This window comes from Pteronotus mesoamericanus, unplaced genomic scaffold (assembly GCF_021234165.1).
Source record: "Pteronotus mesoamericanus isolate MK-2021 breed Mesoamerican mustached bat unplaced genomic scaffold, CSHL_Meso_final contig_164, whole genome shotgun sequence".
NCBI classification, from domain to species: domain Eukaryota; kingdom Metazoa; phylum Chordata; class Mammalia; order Chiroptera; family Mormoopidae; genus Pteronotus; species Pteronotus mesoamericanus.
Window position 1 is genome coordinate 5,162,782 of NW_026555065.1, and position 21,969 is coordinate 5,184,750.

Here is a 21,969-nt window from a genome sequence, read left to right on the forward strand (position 1 = left end):
TTTAGATGTGTTTTGCAATCAGATAGAATTTGTGTGAAATAGAAACTTCATATGTTTAAAAAAAATACCAAGTATGTCCATTAATAAGGGGACTCATACATAGTTGTATCATTTGAAAATAGAGATTTATTGGTGATATTCTATAACCTCATTATACTGCTTAATTATTCCTTTACAGTGTTAATATGACATAGAATAATATCTAAAACAGTGTTCCTCAGTATTTTTGGAGAGAGTACTGTTTTAGAATCTTAACAGTGGCTATAAACCCTCTCAGCTGGAAAATACACATAAATAAGTTCACACACAATTTCAGGAGTTAATGGACACTACCTCTCTCCACTCCATCAAGCTAAGAAACTAACGAAAATTTTCCAGTGTTACCATGAAAATATCTACCTTTTATCCTTTGCCTTGTTTCAGAAGGATTTATGAACCTTTATTAATATGGATGCAGTATACATTAGCAAAATAAATTAAAACAAATAAGAAAAACCGGGCAAAGAGACAATAAGATTAGGAAGGTTAAGTTCGAACCAAGATTTAGGTCAATACAACAAATGTATACCACCAAACTTTTTATACTTGCTGAAGTTTTCTATTACATTTTGTATAGTTATAACATTTTTAAACTTCAGGAAGTTCTCGCCAAATACCAGGAAATATATGATCATATTTTGGTTAAACTATAAATTAGAAGCACTAGTTGAAAATTACAAAGTAATATTTTAATGAAACAAAGTCTTGTCTGGAATAGGTTTTAAATGTCCATTACCCACACACATAAAAAACTAGATGTATTATACAGACTTTCCAAAGAGCTTACAACAGAAATTGTCAGAGAACATTTGGCCCACCTCCTGTTTTTGTTAATAAAGTTACACAGCCACATTTTGTTTAGGTGCATCATTGGCTGCTTTCACACTGGTGGCAGGGTTGAAAGGTTTCAGTAGAGACTATGTGGCCTAAAAGGTGTAAAATACAGGATGGGCAAAAGTAGGTTTACTGTTCATATGGAAAAATATATAATACAAGAACAATAATAATACAAGGATAAGCTCCATTTCATGTACTCACAACTATAAATCTACTTTTGCCCACATCATATTTACTCTTTGGCTCACAGAAATTTGACTAATTCCTGGCTTACATCATATTATAGTAAATGTTTTTGTTTGAAAGCACATGCACATCTCATTGCTCTTGCATTTAATGTCACATCTCCCTATTTTCTCATAATAGACTCATTTTTCTGTCTGTAATGACTTCTCTAGCTTATATAAATTATTCTCTGTACTGTGTACATGATGCATCTTATTTTGTCTACATTATTTTCTGTACCTTCCTCCTGTCTATCCCTCACTTGCTTCTTCCTGTGTCATTCTGATCTTTATTAAAGCTTCCCAACTTTTTGGTCGCCTAGTGATACTCCATTGTATAATCTGGAACCCTGTGAACCACTGCCTTTTGATGTGGGGCGATTCCGAGGCCTGACGGCTTCTGTGCTGCTGGACCTCACATATCTGACTGGCATTCACGAAGACATGGGCAAACAGAGCACCAAGCGACATGAAAAGAAACACCGACATGAATCTGAGGATAAAGGGGACATTGAGCAGAAAATGGAGAGTGAGTCGGCTTTAGATTCACGAACAGGTCTAACATCTGATGATGGCAAAAGTCAGGGTACCACAAGCTCCAAATCTGAAAATGAAATAGCTTCATTTTCTTTAGATCCAACCCTGCCAGGTGTGGAATCCCAACACCAAATAACAGAAGGCAAGAGAAAAAGTCATGAACATGTGTCCAAAAACCATGACATACCCCAGTCAGAAATCAGAGCAGTCCAGCTTTCCTATCTCTACCTCGGTGCTATGAAATCCCTTAGTGCTCTTCTTGGCTGTAGTAAATATGCTGAGCTGTTGTTGATACCAAAAGTTCTTGCTGAAAATGGCCACAACTCAGACTGTGCAAGCTCTCCGGTTGTTCATGAAGATGTGGAGATGCGTGCAGCCCTGCAGTTCTTGATGCGACACATGGTGAAGAGAGCAGTCATGCGGTCACCCATAAAGCGAGCGTTGGGATTAGCTGATCTGGAACGAGCTCAAGCCATGATCTATAAATTAGTGGTCAGTGGGCTTTTGGAAGACCAGTTTGGGGGCAAAATTAAGCAAGGTATGTTAATCCGATTTTTTTCTTTTTTCTTTTCTTTTTTTTGCTTTCATTCTGTTGAAATTATAATTGTCAGAAGAGATGTATTCTGTAACTGATTTATAAATAATTTTTTTGGCCGTAACAGTTTTCACACCATTTTTCCCTTTCAAGGTGAACAGTTCTTTTTTTTGTTTCTTTTACATTAATAATCTACCTATAATTTTCTATTTTAGACCTGTAAAGCATTATAATTTAATAATTATTACTACATTTTGTAAAACTGAAATTTAACTCATACCACGAAAAGTACTCAAGTATTTATTGATCTGATTCAAAATATATATTATTCTAATGACTTTTCAAAGACATTTGAAGGATATTTTAAGAGTATTACTTTTATAGATTCGGTATTGTATATAGAAACAATCTTGTTTTATCTTTTATCCTCACCTTTGGAAATAATATGAATTCTAAGATTAAAATGAGATTCAGTCAGTAAAGATTCGTTGAATGCCTACTATGTACTATGTGCCAGGGGTTCTGGGGAATCAGCAATGAACAAAACAAAGATGCTTGCTGTCATGGAACTTCCATTGTTTTGATTCTTTCTTCCCTTCCTCTTCCTCCTTCCTTTCCTTTTCTTTTACTTCCCTCCTTTCTTTCTTAGACAGTAAATAGGCAGAGAGAGGTGCATGGTGCATAAAATAGGAGCGTTAAGTTCATGATGTTTATAAAAGTACGTGGCCATAGTTTAGCAAACCTTAATAGAATTAGCTATCTCTGTAGCAACTAATTTTTCCTTTTTAACTTTCAGGAGTAGTTTGTTTTGTGAGGCATTGCTCTTTTCAGAGCATGGAGTTTCTGTCTAGGTTTTCATATTCCTGTATTTACATGTCTTCATCTTTGCCTGTTTAAAGACTAAAGATGGCATCAAAATAAAAATGCTAAGGAAATACAGTTTTTATGATCAGATACCTTTGAGAATCTCTGGTCAAATCTTACATGTTTAAGTGAGACTTTTTTTGTTGTTGTTGTTTTAAGAGAACCTTCCCAAACAAAACAATGAATAATTACAAGGGCTTGTTGATTTTTTTTTTGTATCTGTAGAATCTTCGGTTAGAGTACAATAGTGACTATAATGTATCTATGTAAGGACATTTTTTCTGTGAATCTTTTATAGAAATTGATAATTATGAAATATAGTTAGAAACTTTGCAAATTAAAGGTTAAAAGTTTTCTATTCCCATGTTACATTTGAAAAAACAAATCCTTACCACTTTCTTAACTTTGACCTTGGTTTATAGAGATTGATCAACAAGCTGAAGAAAGTGACCAAGCCCAACAGGCACAGACCCCGGTTACCACTAGCCCGTCAGCCTCGAGCACAACTTCCTTTATGAGCAGCTCGCTAGAGGACACCACAACTGCCACCACTCCAGTCACTGACACAGAAACAGTGCCTGCATCTGAGTCCCCAGGAGTGATGCCACTAAGTCTCCTCAGGTAGGGAAGCTGACCTTTAAAGTGTGCCATATTTGATTCCTGTGGTTATGAATACACAATTGTTCTCTTATGAAGAATGTGCCCAACTAAATCAAAGGCATCCTATAACTACAAGGAATCTTAAGAGGTCATATGATCAAACCCAATTTACTGAAATTGGAAATGTCTCTCAGAAGTTTAACAACTTGCATCAAGTCTCACAGCCAGTTTACTGGTGGTCCCAGATCTAATGAATTGTGTATTTCCCAATCAGATAGTCCAGCACTCTATCTCCTTATAATTTTTTTTTTTGCTAGGCTTTTGAATATGTTTTTCCTCAAAAAGTAAATACTTGAATTTTGACTATTATGGCTTTAAGAAAGAGCTCACCTCCATGAAATAAATTTTCTTTTCTCAGGTAATTCCTTTATTCTTACTATAAGGTAAAACAAGTCTGCTTTTCAAATTAAAGAGCATGTCTATGATGTTTCTTCAGTCACCCCTGTTTTAGTAGGTTTGTAAAATTGAATAATGTTTACTTTTCTTTTTACTTCATTCTGCCAAATGTACGCATAAAATGAAACCCTTGAGATTTTCTCTGGGGTAGGGCTATTTTGTGAGCTCTCTCACCAAGGGCTTTCATGAAATAAAGAGAAGGAAAGTGGATAGTGTCTCTTTTTCTTCTGTCTTTTCCCCCTTCCCTTAACTAACAGGTCATTATTATTCCCCAGTGTGTAATCTGACATCTTATAGAGAGTAGAAGAGAGAGTGGCTATTATTGTAATGATTCTCAATTTTTGGTGTTCACAAGAGCCATCTGGGAGGTTTTTTAAAGCCCTAGGGCTATATCTCCCAACAGTTCTCTCAGTAGGTCTTGTGGGGCACATAGTTTGTGTTTGAATTAAGTTTCCCTAGTGATTCTGATGCAGTGACCACACATTAAGAATTTTTACTCCGGTTTAGGGCAGAAGGAACACTAATCCTAGTAGCTATCATTGCTCTGTCCTCACACATCTCCAGCCTCTTAGCTCTTTCACTTAAGTAACAGTTCTAGAAGGTGTTTCTTCTTAAGAAGGAAGAGAGGAAAGAAAGGATATTCTGATACTGTTTTTAATGCATCCACAGAGGATCGGTAGCACTCTGATTCCTTATTGCCTTTCAAGCTCTGTAGTGTAGGCATGGGATTCAGTGGTGCAATAATGCTCCCTTGCTCCCAGATGCATTCACCAGGCCTTGTGACTCCTTTCTTCTCAGTCTTCATTTTCCTGTTATTGGCTGGGACTACGTTGGAGCTGCAATTGTCTCTCCCTATCTGAATATCATTTTACATGAGAAAAATCAGGAATAACTGCCCCCTACACAAATACAATCTTATCACACTTACTTGACTGCGTTGACAGTGCTTTCTTGATACTTAAAAAGTTATTAGTTCTGTTGGACAAATCAAAAAAGCAGTCAGCGAGGATATTCCTGGACTTTGTTCTTTAGCCAGTGTCTGCCTTCTCAACATGAGAGGGGCTTCCTTTCTGAACCTTGCCCTCTCTACACAGCTGGCATATCATTCTTATGCTATATTTCAGTTCCGCTGGGTCAGTTTTCTCTCCATAGCTTACCTGTAGTCTGTTGCTTTAAATCCATGTGAATAAGTTCATGGCTAGCTAGTGAATTTATATTTGAAGTAACTGTAAATTATCTACCTTGAAAAGTGTTTTTTATTCTGTAACTGCTATATGCTTACCAAAATACCACTGTCTTTTTGGTGTTATAGTACAGGAAAGTTCCCTGAAAGCAGGGATTTTTAAAAATGTATTTTGTTAGTTGCTCTACTGTATTCCACCACCTGCTAGGTTGTTGGTGTTTTGCTGAACAAATGAGAAGATATTATTTCTGGAATAGTAAAAGCATCCTTTGAGATAATGATTTTTAAAACTGTGGAACCTTCCTCCCTCCCCCTCTAATTAATTATAGCTAACTTGTATAGTTTTCCAGGTCACATATTCTTTTATAAGACTGTGATGTATATACAGGGTAGGGCAAAAGTAGGTTTATAACTGTGAGTTCTCGAAACACATGGGGTTTTTTTTTTTTTTGTATTGTATTATTTTCCATAGGAACAACTGGAAACCTTCTTTTGCCCTGTGTTTTGTAACGCGATTTTTATGCTAACCATGTTGTTTTCTTAAAGGCAAATGTTCTCTAGTTACCCAACGACCACCGTACTTCCCACACGTCGTGCGCAGACTCCTCCAATATCATCGTTACCAACCTCTCCTTCTGATGAAGTAGGAAGGAGGCAAAGCTTAACTTCTCCTGATTCCCAGTCGGCAAGACCAGCTAACCGCACAGGTGCGTGTGTTGTGCACTATGACCCCAAGCCTCTTGACATTCCAAATGTGTGAGACTTTATTGTGTAGGAATTGTGTTTTATCTTTATTGAAGGTAAAGTAGTGATTTTAATTAATGGGGGTATGCCCCATCAAATTGAGCTGTCTTCTCTATTTTGAATCTGTAGATTGAATTATTGCTATTTGGGTGAGAATAATGTGCAGTACATTAGTTGTATTAGGCCTTTCTTCTTTTCTTTCAAATATTTATTTAAAATTTTAAAATTACAGTTGACATTCAATATTATTTCAGGTGTACAGCATAGTGGATACACATTTATATAACTTATGAAGTGATACCCTGATATATCCAATACTCAGCTGGTACCTTACATAGTTACTGCAATATTATTGACTATATTCACTATCATGTGCTTTACATAATCATGAATATCTTGTTATTACCAATCTGTACTTCTTAAGCACTTAACCTTTTTCTCTCATCTCTCCAGATCCCCTCCCACCTGGCAACCAATCTTTCTTCTTTTCTAATAATAAAAGCATCTTTTTAGTGCTGTAAATTTTCCTCTAAGCACTGCTTTTGCTGCAACTCATACATTTCTAAATTATATTTTATTAATTATGCTGTTACAGTTGCCCCAGTTTTTTCACCCTTTGCCCGCTTCTACCCAACAGCTCCTATTCCCTCAGGCAATCCCCACATCATTGTTGATATCCATGGGTCATGCATGTAAATTCTTGGCTACTCCATTTCTTATACTGTATTTGCTATCCCCATGGCTATTCCATAACTACCTACTTGTACTTCTTAATCCCCTCACCTCTTCACCCATTCTCCTCTTCCCCCCTCCCATCTGGAAACCATCAAAATGCTCTCTGTCTCCATGATCCTGTGTCTGTTCTTGTTTGCTTAGTTTATTTTTTAGAGTCAGTTGTTGATAGATGTGTATTTTTGCCATGTTATTGTTCATAGTTTTGATCTTCTCTTCTTAAATAAGTCCCTTTAACATATCATATGTTTATGGTTTGTTGACGATGAACTCCTTCAGTTTTTTTCTTGTCCGGGAAGCTTTTTACCTACCCTTTGATTCTAAATGATATCTTTGCTGGGTAGAGCAGTCTTAGCTCTGGGTCCCTGCTTTTCATGACTTTGAGTATTTCTTGCCAGTCCCTTCTAGCTTGCAAAGTTTTTTTTGAGAAATTAGCTGACAGTCTTATAGGAACTCCCCTGTTGGGAACTCTTCTTCTTTCTTGCTGCTTTTAAGATCCTCTCTTTATCTTTAATCTTTGGCATTTTTTTAATGATGTGTCTTGGAGTGGGCCTCTTTGCATCTACCTTGTTTGGCACTCTGTGTTTCCTCGACTTGCATGTCTATATTTCCTTCACCAAATTAGGGAAGTTTTTTTCATTATTTTTTTAAATTTCCAATTTCTTGCTCCTTCTCATGTCCTTCTGACACCCCTATGATGTGAATGTTGGACCTCTCGAAGTAGTCCCAGAGGCTGCTTACACTACCCTTGTTATTTTGGATTATTTTTTCTTTGTGTTGTTCTGACTGGTGGTTTTTTTGCTTTCTTCTGTTCCAAATCATTAATTTGATTATCGGCTACATTCACTCTACTGTTGTTTCCCTGTAAATTTATTTCAATTAGTGAAAATTCAATTAGTCAATCCTTTATTTCTGACTGACTGTATCTTTTTTATGCCATTGAGGTCCTCACTAAGTTCCTTGAGCATCCTTATAACCAGTGTTTTGAACTCTGCATCTGACAGATTGCTTATCTTTATTTTGTTTAGTTCTTTTCCTGGGGTTTTAATCTGTTCTTTCATCTGGGCCATGTTTCTTTGTCTCCTCATTTTGGGAGCCTCCCTGTGTTTTGTTTCTATGTATTAGGTAAAACTGTTATGACTCCCTGTCTTGGTAGTGTGAATTAATGTAGTCAATGTCCTATAGGGTCCAGTGGCACAGCCTCTCCTATCACCCAAGGTGGGTAAGGCGTGCCCTTTGTGTGGGCTGAGTACACCTTCCTTTTATAGTTGACTCTTGGTTGCTATCGGCAGGTCAATGGAAGGGATTTACAAAGCCAGCCAGTTGCAAGGATTGGCTGTGACCACTGGCCACCAACCTCCACCCTCCATGGAAGGTCAGCTGTGCAGGGACAGTTATGTTTTATAAAGCCACTGTGAACACTGGTGGTGCTCCGACATGGTTTGTAGCTGTCCACTGGGTGTGCAGGTCCTGGGGTTTCTCGGGTGGTGCAGGCCATATTCAGCTCCCGTCTGTGTTTTGTCCAGGGCCACCCTGCCTGAGCTATAAAGCAATTGAGATGGTTGTTACTTATGCTCGACTTGAAGATTCTCAGGTGAGACCAAATTGTGAATCTAGGCAGGCTGCTGCTTGTGGCACGCGTTCCAGATTTAGATGAGGTACGGGGCTAGGGACTCACTGAAGTCAGCTATTGCTCATTTGAGGGGATTTAGGAACTTGTAAAGCCTGAGCCAAGATTTGCCAATCATATGGAAAAGTGTTTGTAAAGAGCTTGGGTAGGCCTGTAAGTTGGGTGGGATGAGAGTCTGGAGATCTCCAGGGGCAGGACAAACAATGTTAGCCAGGTTGTTGGAGTCTCAGAGATGGCACCTGTCTGTTGGCTCTGTGGCTCAGTCTGGATGGATATGGTTTATTTCTGTAGTCGACAGACTTCCATTCAACTCAGTTTCTGATGGTTCTGAGTAAAGGTTGTTCTACAATTTAGCTGTAAGTTTGATGTGTTAGTGTGAGGAGGTGAGCCGTGTTTACCTCTGCTGCCATCTTGACTAGAAGTAACTCATACATCTTGAAATGCTGTGTTTTGTTTTTCATGCAGTTTAAAGCACTTTCGAATTTACCATTGATGTCTTCTTTGACATTATTGAGAAGCATGGTATTTTGTTCCGAAATGTTTGGAGATTTTTCAGATATCTTTTTATTTCTAAATTCATTTCCTTGTCATCAGAGACTGTACCTTGTATAATTTGAATTTTTAAAATTTATTGATACGTATTTTATGGCACAGAATATGGTCTATTTAAAATATACTCCGTGTACTCTTACAAAAATGGGTATGTGCTGTTGTTGAGTGAATGTTCTATAAGTTATTGGTTTGGTCAAGTTGACTTACAGTGTCATCTAAGTCTTCTTTATCTTGACCTTTGGTCTACTTATTCTGTTAATTATTAAGAGAGCAGCATTGAAATATCTGGCTTTTATTGAAGATTTGTCTGTATCCCTTTTCATTGATCAGTTTTTGTTTCATGTATTTTAAAGCTCTTTGAGTCAATAAACATTTATGATTCTTATGTCTTTATAATGAGTTGATCTCTTTATCATTATGAAATGACTCTTTTTATCCCTGGTAATATTCTTTGCCCTTAAATCTGCTTTATCTGGTATAAATATAGCCAATTCAGAGTTTTTATTAGTGTTTGGATGGTATATATTCTCCTATCATTTTACTTTTAACTTAATTGTGTATTTATATTTTAAGCGTGTTTCTCAAAGGCAACCTATAGTTAGGGCTTGCTTTTTTAAAATCCAACGTGATATTTTCTGCTTTAAATTAGGGTGTTTAGATCATTAACATTTAATGTGGTTATTGGTATGGTGGGTTTAAATCTACCATTTTTCTGTTTATCTGATCTGTGCTTTGTTCCCTTTTTCCTCTTTTCCTACCTTCTACATATCAAATTAGTATTTCTTATTTTAACTCCTTTGCTGTCTCATTAGCTATACTTTATATTGTATTTTTAGAAATTGTCTTTAGGTTTCTAGTATACAACTTTAATTATCACAGTCTACCTTCAAGTAATGTTATACTACTTCATGTATAGTAAAACAAGTTAACAACAATGTGCTTTCATTTTCTCTTTCTTAGCATTTGTACTTCCGTTTTTACACATTTAACTTCTACATATTGTTATAAAGCCCCATAATACATTGTTATTATTTTTGCTGTAAATAGCCACTTATCTTCTAAGGAGATTTAAAAACCTATATATATAGGTTTTTATTTTATATAGGTTTTTTTATTTTATGTTTACTAGTTCTGAGATTCTTTATTCCTTTTTGTAGATCCAGATTTCCATCTAGTATCATTTCTTTTTGCTTAAAATATTTCCTTTAACATTTCTTATAGCAGTCTGCTGGTGAAGAATTCTTTTGGCTCTTGTATGTCTGAAAGTTTATTTCACCTTAATTTTGAAAAATATTTTTAACTAGTTAGAATTCTATGTTGGCAGTATTTTTTTCCTTTCAGTACTTTAAGATCTTGTTCTCTTCTGGTTTGCATTGTTTTCAGTGATAAGTCTTCTGTCATTCTAATCTTGATGTAATATCCCTTTTCTCTGGCTGCTTTTAAATTTTTTCTGTTTATCATTGGGCTTGAGCAATTTGGTTATGATCTCCCCTGGTATAGTTTTCTTCATGTTCCTTGTGCTCAGAGTTTGTTGAGTTTCTTGGATCTGTGGGTTTATAGTTACTAAGTGAAGAAATATTTTATCCATCTTTTTTCAGATTTTTTTCTGTCCCACTCCTCCATTTCAGTGTCTGTAGTTACATGTATATTAAACTACTTAAAGGTGTTTCATAGGTCACTAATGCTTTGCCTCTATTTTTTGTTTTAGTCTTTTTTTTATGTGTGTGCTTCATTTGGGTGGTTTTCATTGCTGTGCCTTCTGGTCATTGACCTCTTCTTCTGCAGTGTCTAATATGCTCTTAACCCATCCAGTATGTATTTTCCATTCAGACACAGGTTTCGTTCCTAGAAGTTTGATGTAGGTCCTTTCTTTAAATCTTTGTTTTTTTAACATGCTCAGTATTTCCTCTGCCTTATCGAATACATGGAATACAATCAGGTTTCATTATTAGAATAGTTATGTTTTATAAAGCCACTGTGAACACTGAATTAGTGAAAAATGAATCATTGCTTCATAAAATACAGGGCTAGGTTTCTGTAAACTTCTAGTCACATTTTATCAACTGATCAGTATATAACCTTGTCTTATGTATGTTTCTATTTAATTTAACGTTATATTTAATATATATTGTTGATGCATTGGCATTGAAGTCATGACCAACAATGCCACAATTCATGCCTGAATAAAGCTTATCTAACACATACATTTTCTCCATAAGGCACATTATAGCCTTTTTGTATTTAGGAATGCCAGATAGCATTTCAACACTATGTTTGGGGACCACTTAAACTGAAATCACCAACAAAAAGCATAAAAATACAAAAAAAAAAAGTGACACTAAATAGAGTGTGAAAAGGACACTTGTTCACAGTTTGAGAGCTTAAACAAGAATGCAGAGCATCACCTTCTTTGACTTTGGCAGGGAACAAATGCATCAGGATACTGAAATTTTGTCAGCCTGACCATATGAATGACTGTGAAAGCACCATGAATGTTGATTTTGGAGTTGCAAATGAATTTATTGAGTAGATGAATTTGCAAATATGGAATCCACAAATAATGAGGATCAACTGTAATATATTGTAATGCCTGTTTTAATATCCTTCCTTACTTAATTCATCACCTGTCTGGGTCTGTTTCTATTGACTTAATTTTTCTCCTTACTTTGAACTGTATTTTCTTGCTTCTTTGCACGTTTGACAACTTTTTATTGGATACCAGACATTGTGAACTTTGTTGAGTGCTGAATATTTTCTATTTCTTTAAATATACTTAACTTAGTTCTAGGATATAGTTACCTGGAAAAAATTGGTTCTTTCAAGGCTTCCTTTTAAGCTTTATGTGGGACCAGGACAGGCTATAGTTTGGGGCTGATTTTTCCGCACCACTGAATCAGTACCTTTCTTAGAATATTCTGTCTAGTGCTTTATACATTGCAGTTTTTTCATTCTGGCATGGGGTAACACAAACTCTTTCCAAGCCTGTGTTAGCTTCAAGGATTATTCTGCCTGTTACTTCTTGGTGGTTCTTTCCTTAGCTTTGGATAGTTGCTGAATTAGCATCAGGTGAAGACTTGAGAGAAAAGGACCCTCTGTACATTTCTAGAGTTCTTTATCTGTGCAGCTCCCTTCTCTCCATATAGCTCTCTCCTTTCTGGTATTCTGCCCTCTGAATTCTAACCACCTTGAATTCTCTACCTTGCCTTTCAGTTTGAGAGAGCACTAAGTTTAGGTTGAATTTACCTTTCCTGAATTGCAGCTTAGAAGCTCTCCAGGCAGTAAGCTGAGGCAGTTGTATCCATTGCCTCATTTGATTCCCTTCTCTCAAGGACCACTTTCCTACACTGCCTGTAATTGTTTAAGGTGAGGGTAAATCCAGTCTCTGTTACTTTATCATGACTAGAAGCAAAAGTCCAACAGACATATCGGTACTATCACCACTGTAGCAGAAGTGACATTTTTAGAAGCAAAAATTAGAGTTAGGGTCCTCCCTCCCTCCATTCCTCCTTCCTAATTTAAGTCAAAAACCATTAAATGGGGCCAAGCTAGGTAGTCATTCATGCCAGCAGGGTTTGGGAGGTGGGTGGCATGGTGGCCCAGAGTGAGTCGTCAGAACAAGATTGGGGCGAGGAAGGCTCCTTGCGTATGTGGGAATGGACTGGCATGGAATATTGGAATCCAAGTGGGGTGAGAAAATGTTCACATGGCCTGGCACCAGATGTCAGAGAGAAGTGTCCACATGGCCCAGAAGCATGGTATCAGCCAAGCAGGATAAAGAGAGCCTCCTCTAACACTGTCCACTGAGGGGATCTGGGAGCAGTGAAGCTTCTATAGCAATAATCACACCTAGTGCCAAGACTTCATCTTGTAAATACTATTCTCTACAAAAAGGAACCCCAATCTACTGGGAGAAATGACTAATTTCATGGTTTAGTATGAGATAAGCCTGGAATAGCTTGTGCTAGAAAGTGACAAAGTACTCAAGAGAGTAATAGACACATACTTCAAGGATATAGAAACCAGATTGATGGTGCTTCCACTGGTCAAATGTGGGAGGTTTGGGGCATGAAAATTAAAAGTCATAATGATAGCCATAGATAATAACCCATGAATATAATAAGAATCTATAACCCTATACTGATGGAGAAAGGAAAAGCTTTGCTTTAGAGTAGAATACCAACTGATGTATCTGAAAGGAGTAATGAACTTTGAACTCCATTATTTGTTAACCATCATAATAATGATTAATTCAGCCAGTGAACAGAAGTGGATGCTAGTGATTGAAACTTTGTTAAAGAATGGGATATTTATGCATTCTCATAGTTCCTCACCACAAATACTTAATAATTACAAAGGCAAAAAAAGTACTTTTATAGTAGAGAAACCTGAAGATAGCACCAGCTTGACTCAAATGATCAAAGTTAACATTGCCAGTAATGGGACAAATTGAAGTCATGTACCATCTAATAGAACCTCAGTGAGAAGGCAGCATCAGTTTTGTGGCACTCCAGTGAAAAAGCACAACTTGAATCTGATCATGAGGAAGCATATGACAAACCCAATTTGACAGACTTTCTACCAATACCTGGCTTGTAATCTTCAAAGTATCAAAATGATTGAAGGACACTGAAAAGAAACATGAAAACTAAATAAATGCAAAAGTGATCCTGGGTTAGATCCTTTGCTGTAAAGAATGTTACCTGCAAACAGCAAGTGCTGACAAGGATGTGGAGAAAGGCAAACCCTTCTGCGCTGTCGATGGGAATGCAGACTGGTGCAGCCACTGTGGAAAGCAGTATGGAGATACCTCAAAAAATTAAAAATGGGCCTGCCTTTTGATCCACTGATCCCACTTCTGGGAATATATCCGAAGTAACTCAAAACACTAATCTGAAAGAACATAAGCACCCCTATGTTCATTGCAGCATTTTTTACAATTGCCAAGATACGGAAGCAGCCCAAATGTTTGTCAGTAGAGTAGATAAAACAACTATGTGACATTTACACATTGGAATTCTACTTGGTTGTAAAAAAGAAGAAAATTTTACCCTTTGTGACAGTGTGGATGGACATGGAGACCGTTAGACTAAGTGAAATAAGCCAGTCAGAGAAAGACAAATACCATGTGATTTCACTGATATGTGGAATCTAATGAACAAACTGAACTAACATGCAAAACAGAGACAGACCGATAGATGGAGAGCAGATGACAGCTAGTTGGGTGGTGGTGGTTAGGATGTGGAGGGATTGAGCAAAAAGGGAAAAGGACTCATGGACAGAGACAACCGTGGTGAATGCTGGGAATAGGGGATAAAAGAGGACTAAAAGGTTATGTAAATAATGCAATAAAGATTAAATTTAAAAAAAGAAAAGAACATTACTTGGATTTTTGGTGAAACTAGAATGGGTTCTGGATTAGATGATAAATTCTTAATTTCCTGACTTTGATGGTTGTATTGTGGTTATGCAGGAGAATGCCCTTATTTACAGGAGTTATATATTAGTGTATTCAGGGGAGATCGTCTGCTACTTACTCTAAAATGGTTCAGGGGTAAAAGAATTCCTTTTGTGTTATTGAAAATGTCTGTTAAGTTTGAAATTTTTGTAAGTAGGAAACTATTTCAAAATAAAATGTTTTAATTTTTTCAGCAGTTTTATTTTGCATTAACAGGTTTATTTTTATGAAAAACCTTAATCTATAACATGTTTAATCTTAGTTATACCTTTAGTCGATTCTTGCTTTAGTAAAATTTCATTAAATTTGAACAGTATTAAGAAACTTATGGTTATAATGAGAACACTTTTTACTCATGGTATGTAGTGATATTTAGACCTTTACTTCTTTCTTTCATTTCAGCCTTATCAGACCCAAGCAGCAGACTTTCAACTTCTCCTCCTCCTCCAGCAATTGCAGTACCCTTGCTGGAAATGGGGTTCTCTCTCCGACAGATTGCCAAAGCCATGGAAGCCACAGGTAGGATGTTTTTATATATCAGTATATGCAGATATGAGAAGCCTGATCTTGTTAAGGGCAATTTATTTTTTAAGAGGCCATAAAGCTTGGTAAGATTTTTAACACCAGATTTAGTTACAGTAACATCATAGCAGACACTCTTAAGCTGATAGCATGAATAACTAATTATTTGGCCCAAAGTCAATATCAGACTTGTTTTTCCCCCTGTTCAGGTGCTCGAGGAGAGGCTGATGCCCAGAACATCACTGTCCTTGCCATGTGGATGATAGAGCACCCTGGGCATGAAGATGAGGAGGAGCCTCAGACAGGCAGCACAACAGACTCAAGGCACGGAGCAGCAGTTCTGGGCAGTGGTGGGAAATCAAATGATCCCTGTTATTTGCAGTCACCAGGAGACATACCATCAGCTGATGCTGCTGAAATGGAGGAAGGCTTTAGTGAAAGGTGAAATTTCCATCTTCCATATTCCTGTTCAATGTGTTACAGATGGTGCCTCCAACAGCCCTACTTACTTCCTTTATAGATGCTTCTAATGATGTATAAAGTTGATAGAGATTTATGAAAATATGGACATTTTAGTCTCAAGTTTATGTTTCTGTGAAGGGTAAGAATGACATAAGTTTTGACCTGAATGGATGTTTCTCAGGGAAAGAAGGAAAAAAATTTTTTGTATAAAATTGAACTTAAAAGAGGAAACTGAAAATTAAAACAACTTTTTTTCTGAACTAAAATAAACATGTTAATAAAATAATTTTATTTTATATAGGTGATGTGAAATAGGACATTTATTTTAATGTTAGAAGTTGATTTAATTAATGCATTTGGTAGAATTGGTCTTTTAGGTCTTTTCTGTCTCAGTATAGATTTATATTTTTATTTCTTCTTTAGTTTTTAATATCTGTACAATATACCGTTTTTAAAAAACTCTATGATAATGCCTAGCCTAAAATGAGCTATAATAAAATATTCTACACTTCTTACTAAAATCTTCCCCCTTTGGCACTTCTTAAGAATTTAAATCTTTTCATTGTAGCCTGTGAAGTCAGATAGTTGCCATGGTGTGCATCTTATGTAATATGCAGATTTTTTTCTGACAAGTTTAGTCAATATTTTCATAACTTATTTTTGAAATATATTTCCCCTAAGCAAGGATTCACAGTCACTTCAAATTTTAAGAATTTAATTATTTAGGATTTAGTTAAGACCATTGATCTCATTTGAACTTGAACATGCTTATTAAGCATCATTTCATTGTTGATATAATTCAAAATCACATAAAATTACTGCTCTTGGCAATATGACACATTTAAAATTTAAGAGCTTTACAAGGGACAAAAGATAACTTTCAAAGTTTTATTGTAATGATTTTATTCTCAGTAATATTTGAAGGGAAAAGTACCACCACAAGCAAGCATGTGTCTATGCTTTCTATTCATGATGGTTTTAAAAAATCTGTGTTGCTTTCAAACTTCCACTTACAGCCCTGATAATCTGGATCATACAGAGAATGCAGCTTCTGGAAGTGGGCCACCATCTAGGGGTCGCTCAGCAGTAACAAGAAGGCACAAGTTTGATTTAGCTGCTCGCACATTGCTAGCAAGAGCAGGTAATTATATATTTCATATCCTTCTCTTGGTGAAAATATCATATAGCTTGCTTAAAGTCAGTGTAAAAGGAACATTAAAGAAGATGTAAACTAATGTTACTAAGTACTCCACGTTAACAAAGTAACTATTTACATATTACTTTCTGTGCATTTACATAGTTTTTTATATAGTTTTTAATAATTGAAACCACAGCATACATTCATAGATTTATTTTCAAGTTCCTTCTGGATGCAGAAGACTATACCAGTCACTTTTAGACTCTGAGAAATTTTATAAATGCTCTCTGTCCTCAATCAACTTATAATTTAAGAAGTGAGGATGCATGTTTAAAATTTAACATTAATAATAAGAAAGAGCTGAAAAGTACACTGTCCCAAGGAAGCAGGCACTGGCTTTTCTGATGTACTCTGTAGACCTTAGGGCTACATTACTAGATAAGGCCTTAGATAAGCAAAAATAAATGCCCTCATTACATTAATAAATACTTCTAGGGTTATGTTCTAGACATATGGAATGTAAGTTATTAAGAATATAGTTCCCAAACTAAAAATTAAGATATGTAATTTGTCAAAACAGTTTGAGTCTTGAAATATTAAAACATAGTAATTCAATAATTTATGGGAACAGAGATTGAAACTGTTCTAAAAAATACAAGTTGTATACTTAATGTATAATGAAGAGACTGATTTAAAAAAAAATAAACCTAAAAGAACAATAACAACCCAAATTCATGGGTTTTTGTTTTTTAATATAACAAACATCACAAAGTGTTTTTCATGGATTACTTCATTTGAGCTATTAATAGCCTTTCCAGGTGTGAGTCTGTTAACCCCCTTTTATAAAAAGAAGAACACACGTGATAGGTAAAATTATATGTTTATGATCTGTACCCAATAAGTAAGCTAAGATAGGCGCTCACCTGCATGTATGGCAGTTAAGAATTGGCGAAATATTCATAATTATTTTATACATGTGAATAAAATACTTTTTTTGTTTTGTTCTGAGCGGGGTTATACCGCTCTGTGCAGGCCCACAGGAATCAAAGTCGGAGAGAAGGAATATCTTTGCAGCAAGACCCAGGGGCATTGTATGACTTTAATTTAGATGAGGAATTGGAAATTGATCTTGATGATGAAGCGATGGAAGCTATGTTTGGACAAGACCTGACCAGTGAAAATGATATTCTGGGAATGTGGATCCCAGAGGTACTGGATTGGCCTACCTGGGTGTGTGTGACTGCAGCGGGGGCTGCTCCGACTTACCTTCCTGCCCTCTTGTTTATACAGCTTACTACTAACAGCCTTGCACACAGTTGTGACACTCTAAAAAGTCTGACCTCTCATCCTAAAGTTTGGGGCTCTGACGGTTAAGGTTACTTTCATACCTACAAACTACAAACCTACAAAACATACCTAATAACAGAAAGTCTCTCCTTTTGCTATTTCTGTGCGATTTTATTTCTTCTCTCCCCAGACTAGATGAATGGAGCTGTTTTGTCATTATATTTGATTCTGATACCAAAGATAGATTATAAAACAGGCATCAGTTCCTAGTCAACTTTGCTGGGCGTATAACATGGCTGCTGTTTTCACCTTGCTATCTGAATGCATGCTTTTCTCCTTCAGGTTCCATTTAATCACTGTTAATGCCTCATTCTAGGAACCAGTGCCACCTAGATCTTGTAAATACCTCCATCCTGTGCCAGGGTACATGGTGGGTTTGTATGTTTCCATTATTTAGTGTTACACTTTTATAGCAGTGAAACTGAAAAGTTCACAGGCGTAAGTCCCACAGGAAAGAACATCTACCATATTAGTGTTGCAAAATAAATGAATTCTACTAACTTATTAGAAATTCAGAAAGTAGGTATGCATGTTATGACTAGGTGAAAAGTAGTTTTCATTAGAGGGATTTTTTTAAAAAAATCATTTGAGATGGAGCAGATTGTCATTTTTATTAACTCTTTTCAGTAGAGTAGTCATTTATTTTCATAATTTATTAGAGAGAGGAATGGCAAAAAACACTTTCAGATTGTGTGAGGTGAATTCTGATTTGCAAGAAATTTGTCGTGTAGCATTAATGAACATATTGCAAATATTCCAACATATATAAACAAAGTAGTTAATACCAATAATCTATTGACCTCTTAATTTTATGTTAAATTGACTAATTTGATATGTAATCATTTGTGCAGCATGTTTGTGAGTCTGAAGACAGGGAAGAAGTGGTGGTGTGTGAACTGTGTGAATGCAGTGTTGTGAGCTTCAATCAGCACATGAAGAGAAATCACCCAGGCTGTGGGCGTAGTGCAAACCGCCAGGGCTATCGCAGCAACGGCTCCTATGTTGATGGCTGGTTCGGTGGTGAATGCGGAAGTGGAAATCCATACTACCTGCTTTGTGGCAGCTGCAGGGAAAAGTACTTAGCCCTGAAGACCAAATCCAAGACAACAAGTTCTGAAAGGTACCTTTAAATTGTATGGATATTCAATTCAGATCCTCTGAATGAGGAGTAAATAGTCTCTCTCATGAAAGACATGGGAATTGTGGCTTTTTTAATATTAGGAGTTACTTTTTAACTTTTCCTAAAGTGCTGTGATTGCTGAATTGGGGGCAGGAAGGATGGAGGAGGTTGAGGAATTCGCGTTCCTTTCAGAGCTGGGAACCTGTAGTCCAGGAACAGTGATTTGTCATGAGGTCCTTACCTGGAGTTCGTATTAACCTTTGACTTGTCAGCAAGTTGTGGACGGGATCCTCGCCTTGACCTTTAGGAAGCTTGTGGTCATTTGTTTTTCATTGGTGGTTTTAACCGTATTTTTGACATCCTAATTAAGACCTTTTCCTTCATGAATAAATAGTATCTATAGGTTAAATGAGTTTCTACAAAAATACTATCCCTTTATATTCTTGAATAGCAATTAATCTCTAATGAGTAGGGTTTTGACCTTCTTGTCAACTATTAAAATCTTTAAGGTATTCTGGAATAAGTTTTGATTTAAAAAGTTGTGGGTGACCCAGAAACCTCCCTAGTAATTTGGTAAAATAGTCTTGTAAATATGTTTGTACTGCCTACAAAGCAGTGGTTTTTATTACATTAGCCTGTAACATGAAACACTTTTTAATTTTGTGTTGCTTTATTAATGACCTTTTAAAATGTTCTAATGATTTAATTTGCAATTTTTGGTTACTAACTATTTTATAAAAACACAGTGTTCTTCATGTTTGGTGCAGGTACAAGGGACAAGCTCCAGATCTAATTGGCAAGCAGGACAGTGTATATGAAGGTAGTTGTTTTGAGAGCTTCTTTATTTTACATGTATTTTTATATATACCTTCTGCTTAATAACATCTGATTACTAAAATTTACCTTCATGTGTTTGTATTTATGTACATGTTAACTTAAATCTTCCCTAAAAAGCTCAAACTAGTTTGATAGCAACAGCCCTAGTTTTTAAAGTTAAAGGAAAAAGACCTGGGTTCAGATACTAGTTTTACCACAGAATGAGTTTCTGTGTGATATTTTGTTTTCAAAGTAGGGAAAGTATATATACATTTTCAATTTCTATCCTAATTGAGGAAAATTTTTTAAAAAATAAAGTAAGCATCAGTTTATCTGGAGCATTCATTTACTTGAAAGAATTGACTCCCTAATGATTATGGATGGGGTCAAGAACTCTTTGTTGGCCCTATTACAAGATTTTTTATTAAATGAAACCTTCATTACCCCGGCTGTAACATTTGTTACTGTTTTAAATGGAATTGACTGCCTTGACTCCCTTTCCCTTCTAGTGTCCCTATGCCTCAGGAGTGCAGTTTGGTTGGGTCACCAGGAGATGGTGCCATAGTTTATTTTACAGGCACTGGGCTTTTAATCCATCTGCATCATAGACGTATCTCATGATAACCATTGCCAACAGAGTCATGTCATGTTATATTCACATACCATATATCTATGTATTTAAATTCCAGAAGACTGGGACATGTTGGATGTTGATGAAGATGAAAAGCTAACAGGGGAAGAAGAATTTGAATTACTTGCTGGACCACTTGGTTTAAATGACCGACGTATTGTGCCAGAACCAGTTCAGTTCCCAGACAGTGATCCATTGGGAGCATCAGTAGCAATGGTAACAGCCACGAACAGTATGGAAGAGACTCTGATGCAAATAGGTAAATCGAAATGCTGGTTGGCATGGATTTCATAGAGTCTATATTAATTTATTTCTTAGATAGATAAAAAATAATAATAAGGTAAAGGTAAATAATGAGAATAAAGATTCAACTTTGTTCCACCCCATTAAGTATCTTGAGTCAGATGTTTTAACATTTTGTAGGTATAATACTGTTTTGATTTTTTTGTTGTTGTTGTTTTTATGAAATAGTGAAGTGTAAAAAATTATAAAATATGAGTAAGATTTTTTTTCACTTTGTGATAAGGGAATCCTGGAAATGACTAAAAGCTATTTTGCAGTCTTTTTTTATTTGGGTGAGGGGGTGTGGTAATGTTTTGTAATAGGGAATACAAAATAAAGAAGTGGGGCAATGACTTTTTATTTGTAAAAAGCTTATTTTTAAAACTATATCTTTTCTATTTTTGTTACTGTCCATCAGTGTTATACATGAGCAAAATAAATAAAACAAAAAAATTAAAAAGCATATTTCTTCTATAATAGTTCATTGACTTAGAAATAATCTATTTCTCTCAAGAAATTTTCTGTATGACAAAGTTTCAGATGAGCAAAACACATTGATTTGCTGTATTTCCTTTTAGTCTAAAACCTAGACAGAATGAGAAAATTTTTCAATAGCCCAGATATTTTTTTCTTACCATGTTGAGCACTAACAAATCTTCTTGTTCAGGTTGCCATGGCTCTGTAGAAAAGAGTTCCTCTGGGAGAATAACGTTAGGTGAGCAGGCGGCTGCCTTAGCAAACCCTCATGACCGAGTGGTGGCCCTAAGGAGAGTGACTGCTGCTGCTCAAGTACTGCTGGCCAGAACCATGGTCATGAGAGCTCTATCTCTTCTCTCAGTCAGGTAGGTGTTACTTTGTGTCAAATTATGCGAAGTTAGCTTCTAGTATATATTAGACAGGAATCTGGTATTGTTTGGGAGGAAGAGGTGGAATTTTTAGAAACTTAAATTTGTATTGTTGATTGACAAAAGTTGGACGTAGTCATCATTGCTATTCACTCATTCAGTTAATACTTTGCTCTTCCAAGATAGAAAATAATGCCACTATAGTAACTGAGTAAACGGCAAACATTTTATTTTATTATCTGAAATGGGAAACTAAGGCTATTGATCTATTTGATACAGGGTAAAAATAAAAGGTCAAATGAAGTTTTCTGCAAAATTAATCAACTGTGTAACCAAGTCAACCTGTAGATTCCATCAGGGAGACTCTTGCCATGCTTACATACTGCTGGTGAGAAAATAAACTGGTACAACTACTTTG

General features: G+C 36.0%; 1 protein-coding gene across 4 annotated transcripts in view; it reads left to right on the top strand.

Annotated features, from left to right (window-relative positions):
• HERC1 (HECT and RLD domain containing E3 ubiquitin protein ligase family member 1) overlaps positions 1 to 21,969 on the top strand; it is a 183,337-nt gene that overhangs the window by 124,565 nt on the left and 36,803 nt on the right. For 2 of the 4 annotated variants that reach the window (XM_054565299.1, XM_054565300.1), the window contains exons 38-48: positions 1,400 to 2,175; positions 3,459 to 3,657; positions 5,822 to 5,982; positions 14,791 to 14,907; positions 15,120 to 15,351; positions 16,389 to 16,513; positions 17,520 to 17,740; positions 18,709 to 18,977; positions 19,745 to 19,797; positions 20,483 to 20,683; positions 21,374 to 21,548. In XM_054565299.1, the coding sequence (XP_054421274.1) occupies positions 1,400 to 2,175; positions 3,459 to 3,657; positions 5,822 to 5,982; positions 14,791 to 14,907; positions 15,120 to 15,351; positions 16,389 to 16,513; positions 17,520 to 17,740; positions 18,709 to 18,977; positions 19,745 to 19,797; positions 20,483 to 20,683; positions 21,374 to 21,548 (2,529 nt within the window). The remainder of the gene's footprint in view (positions 1 to 1,399; positions 2,176 to 3,458; positions 3,658 to 5,821; positions 5,983 to 14,790; positions 14,908 to 15,119; positions 15,352 to 16,388; positions 16,514 to 17,519; positions 17,741 to 18,708; positions 18,978 to 19,744; positions 19,798 to 20,482; positions 20,684 to 21,373; positions 21,549 to 21,969) is intronic. The other 2 variants (XM_054565301.1, XM_054565302.1) reach the window with 2 other exon arrangements.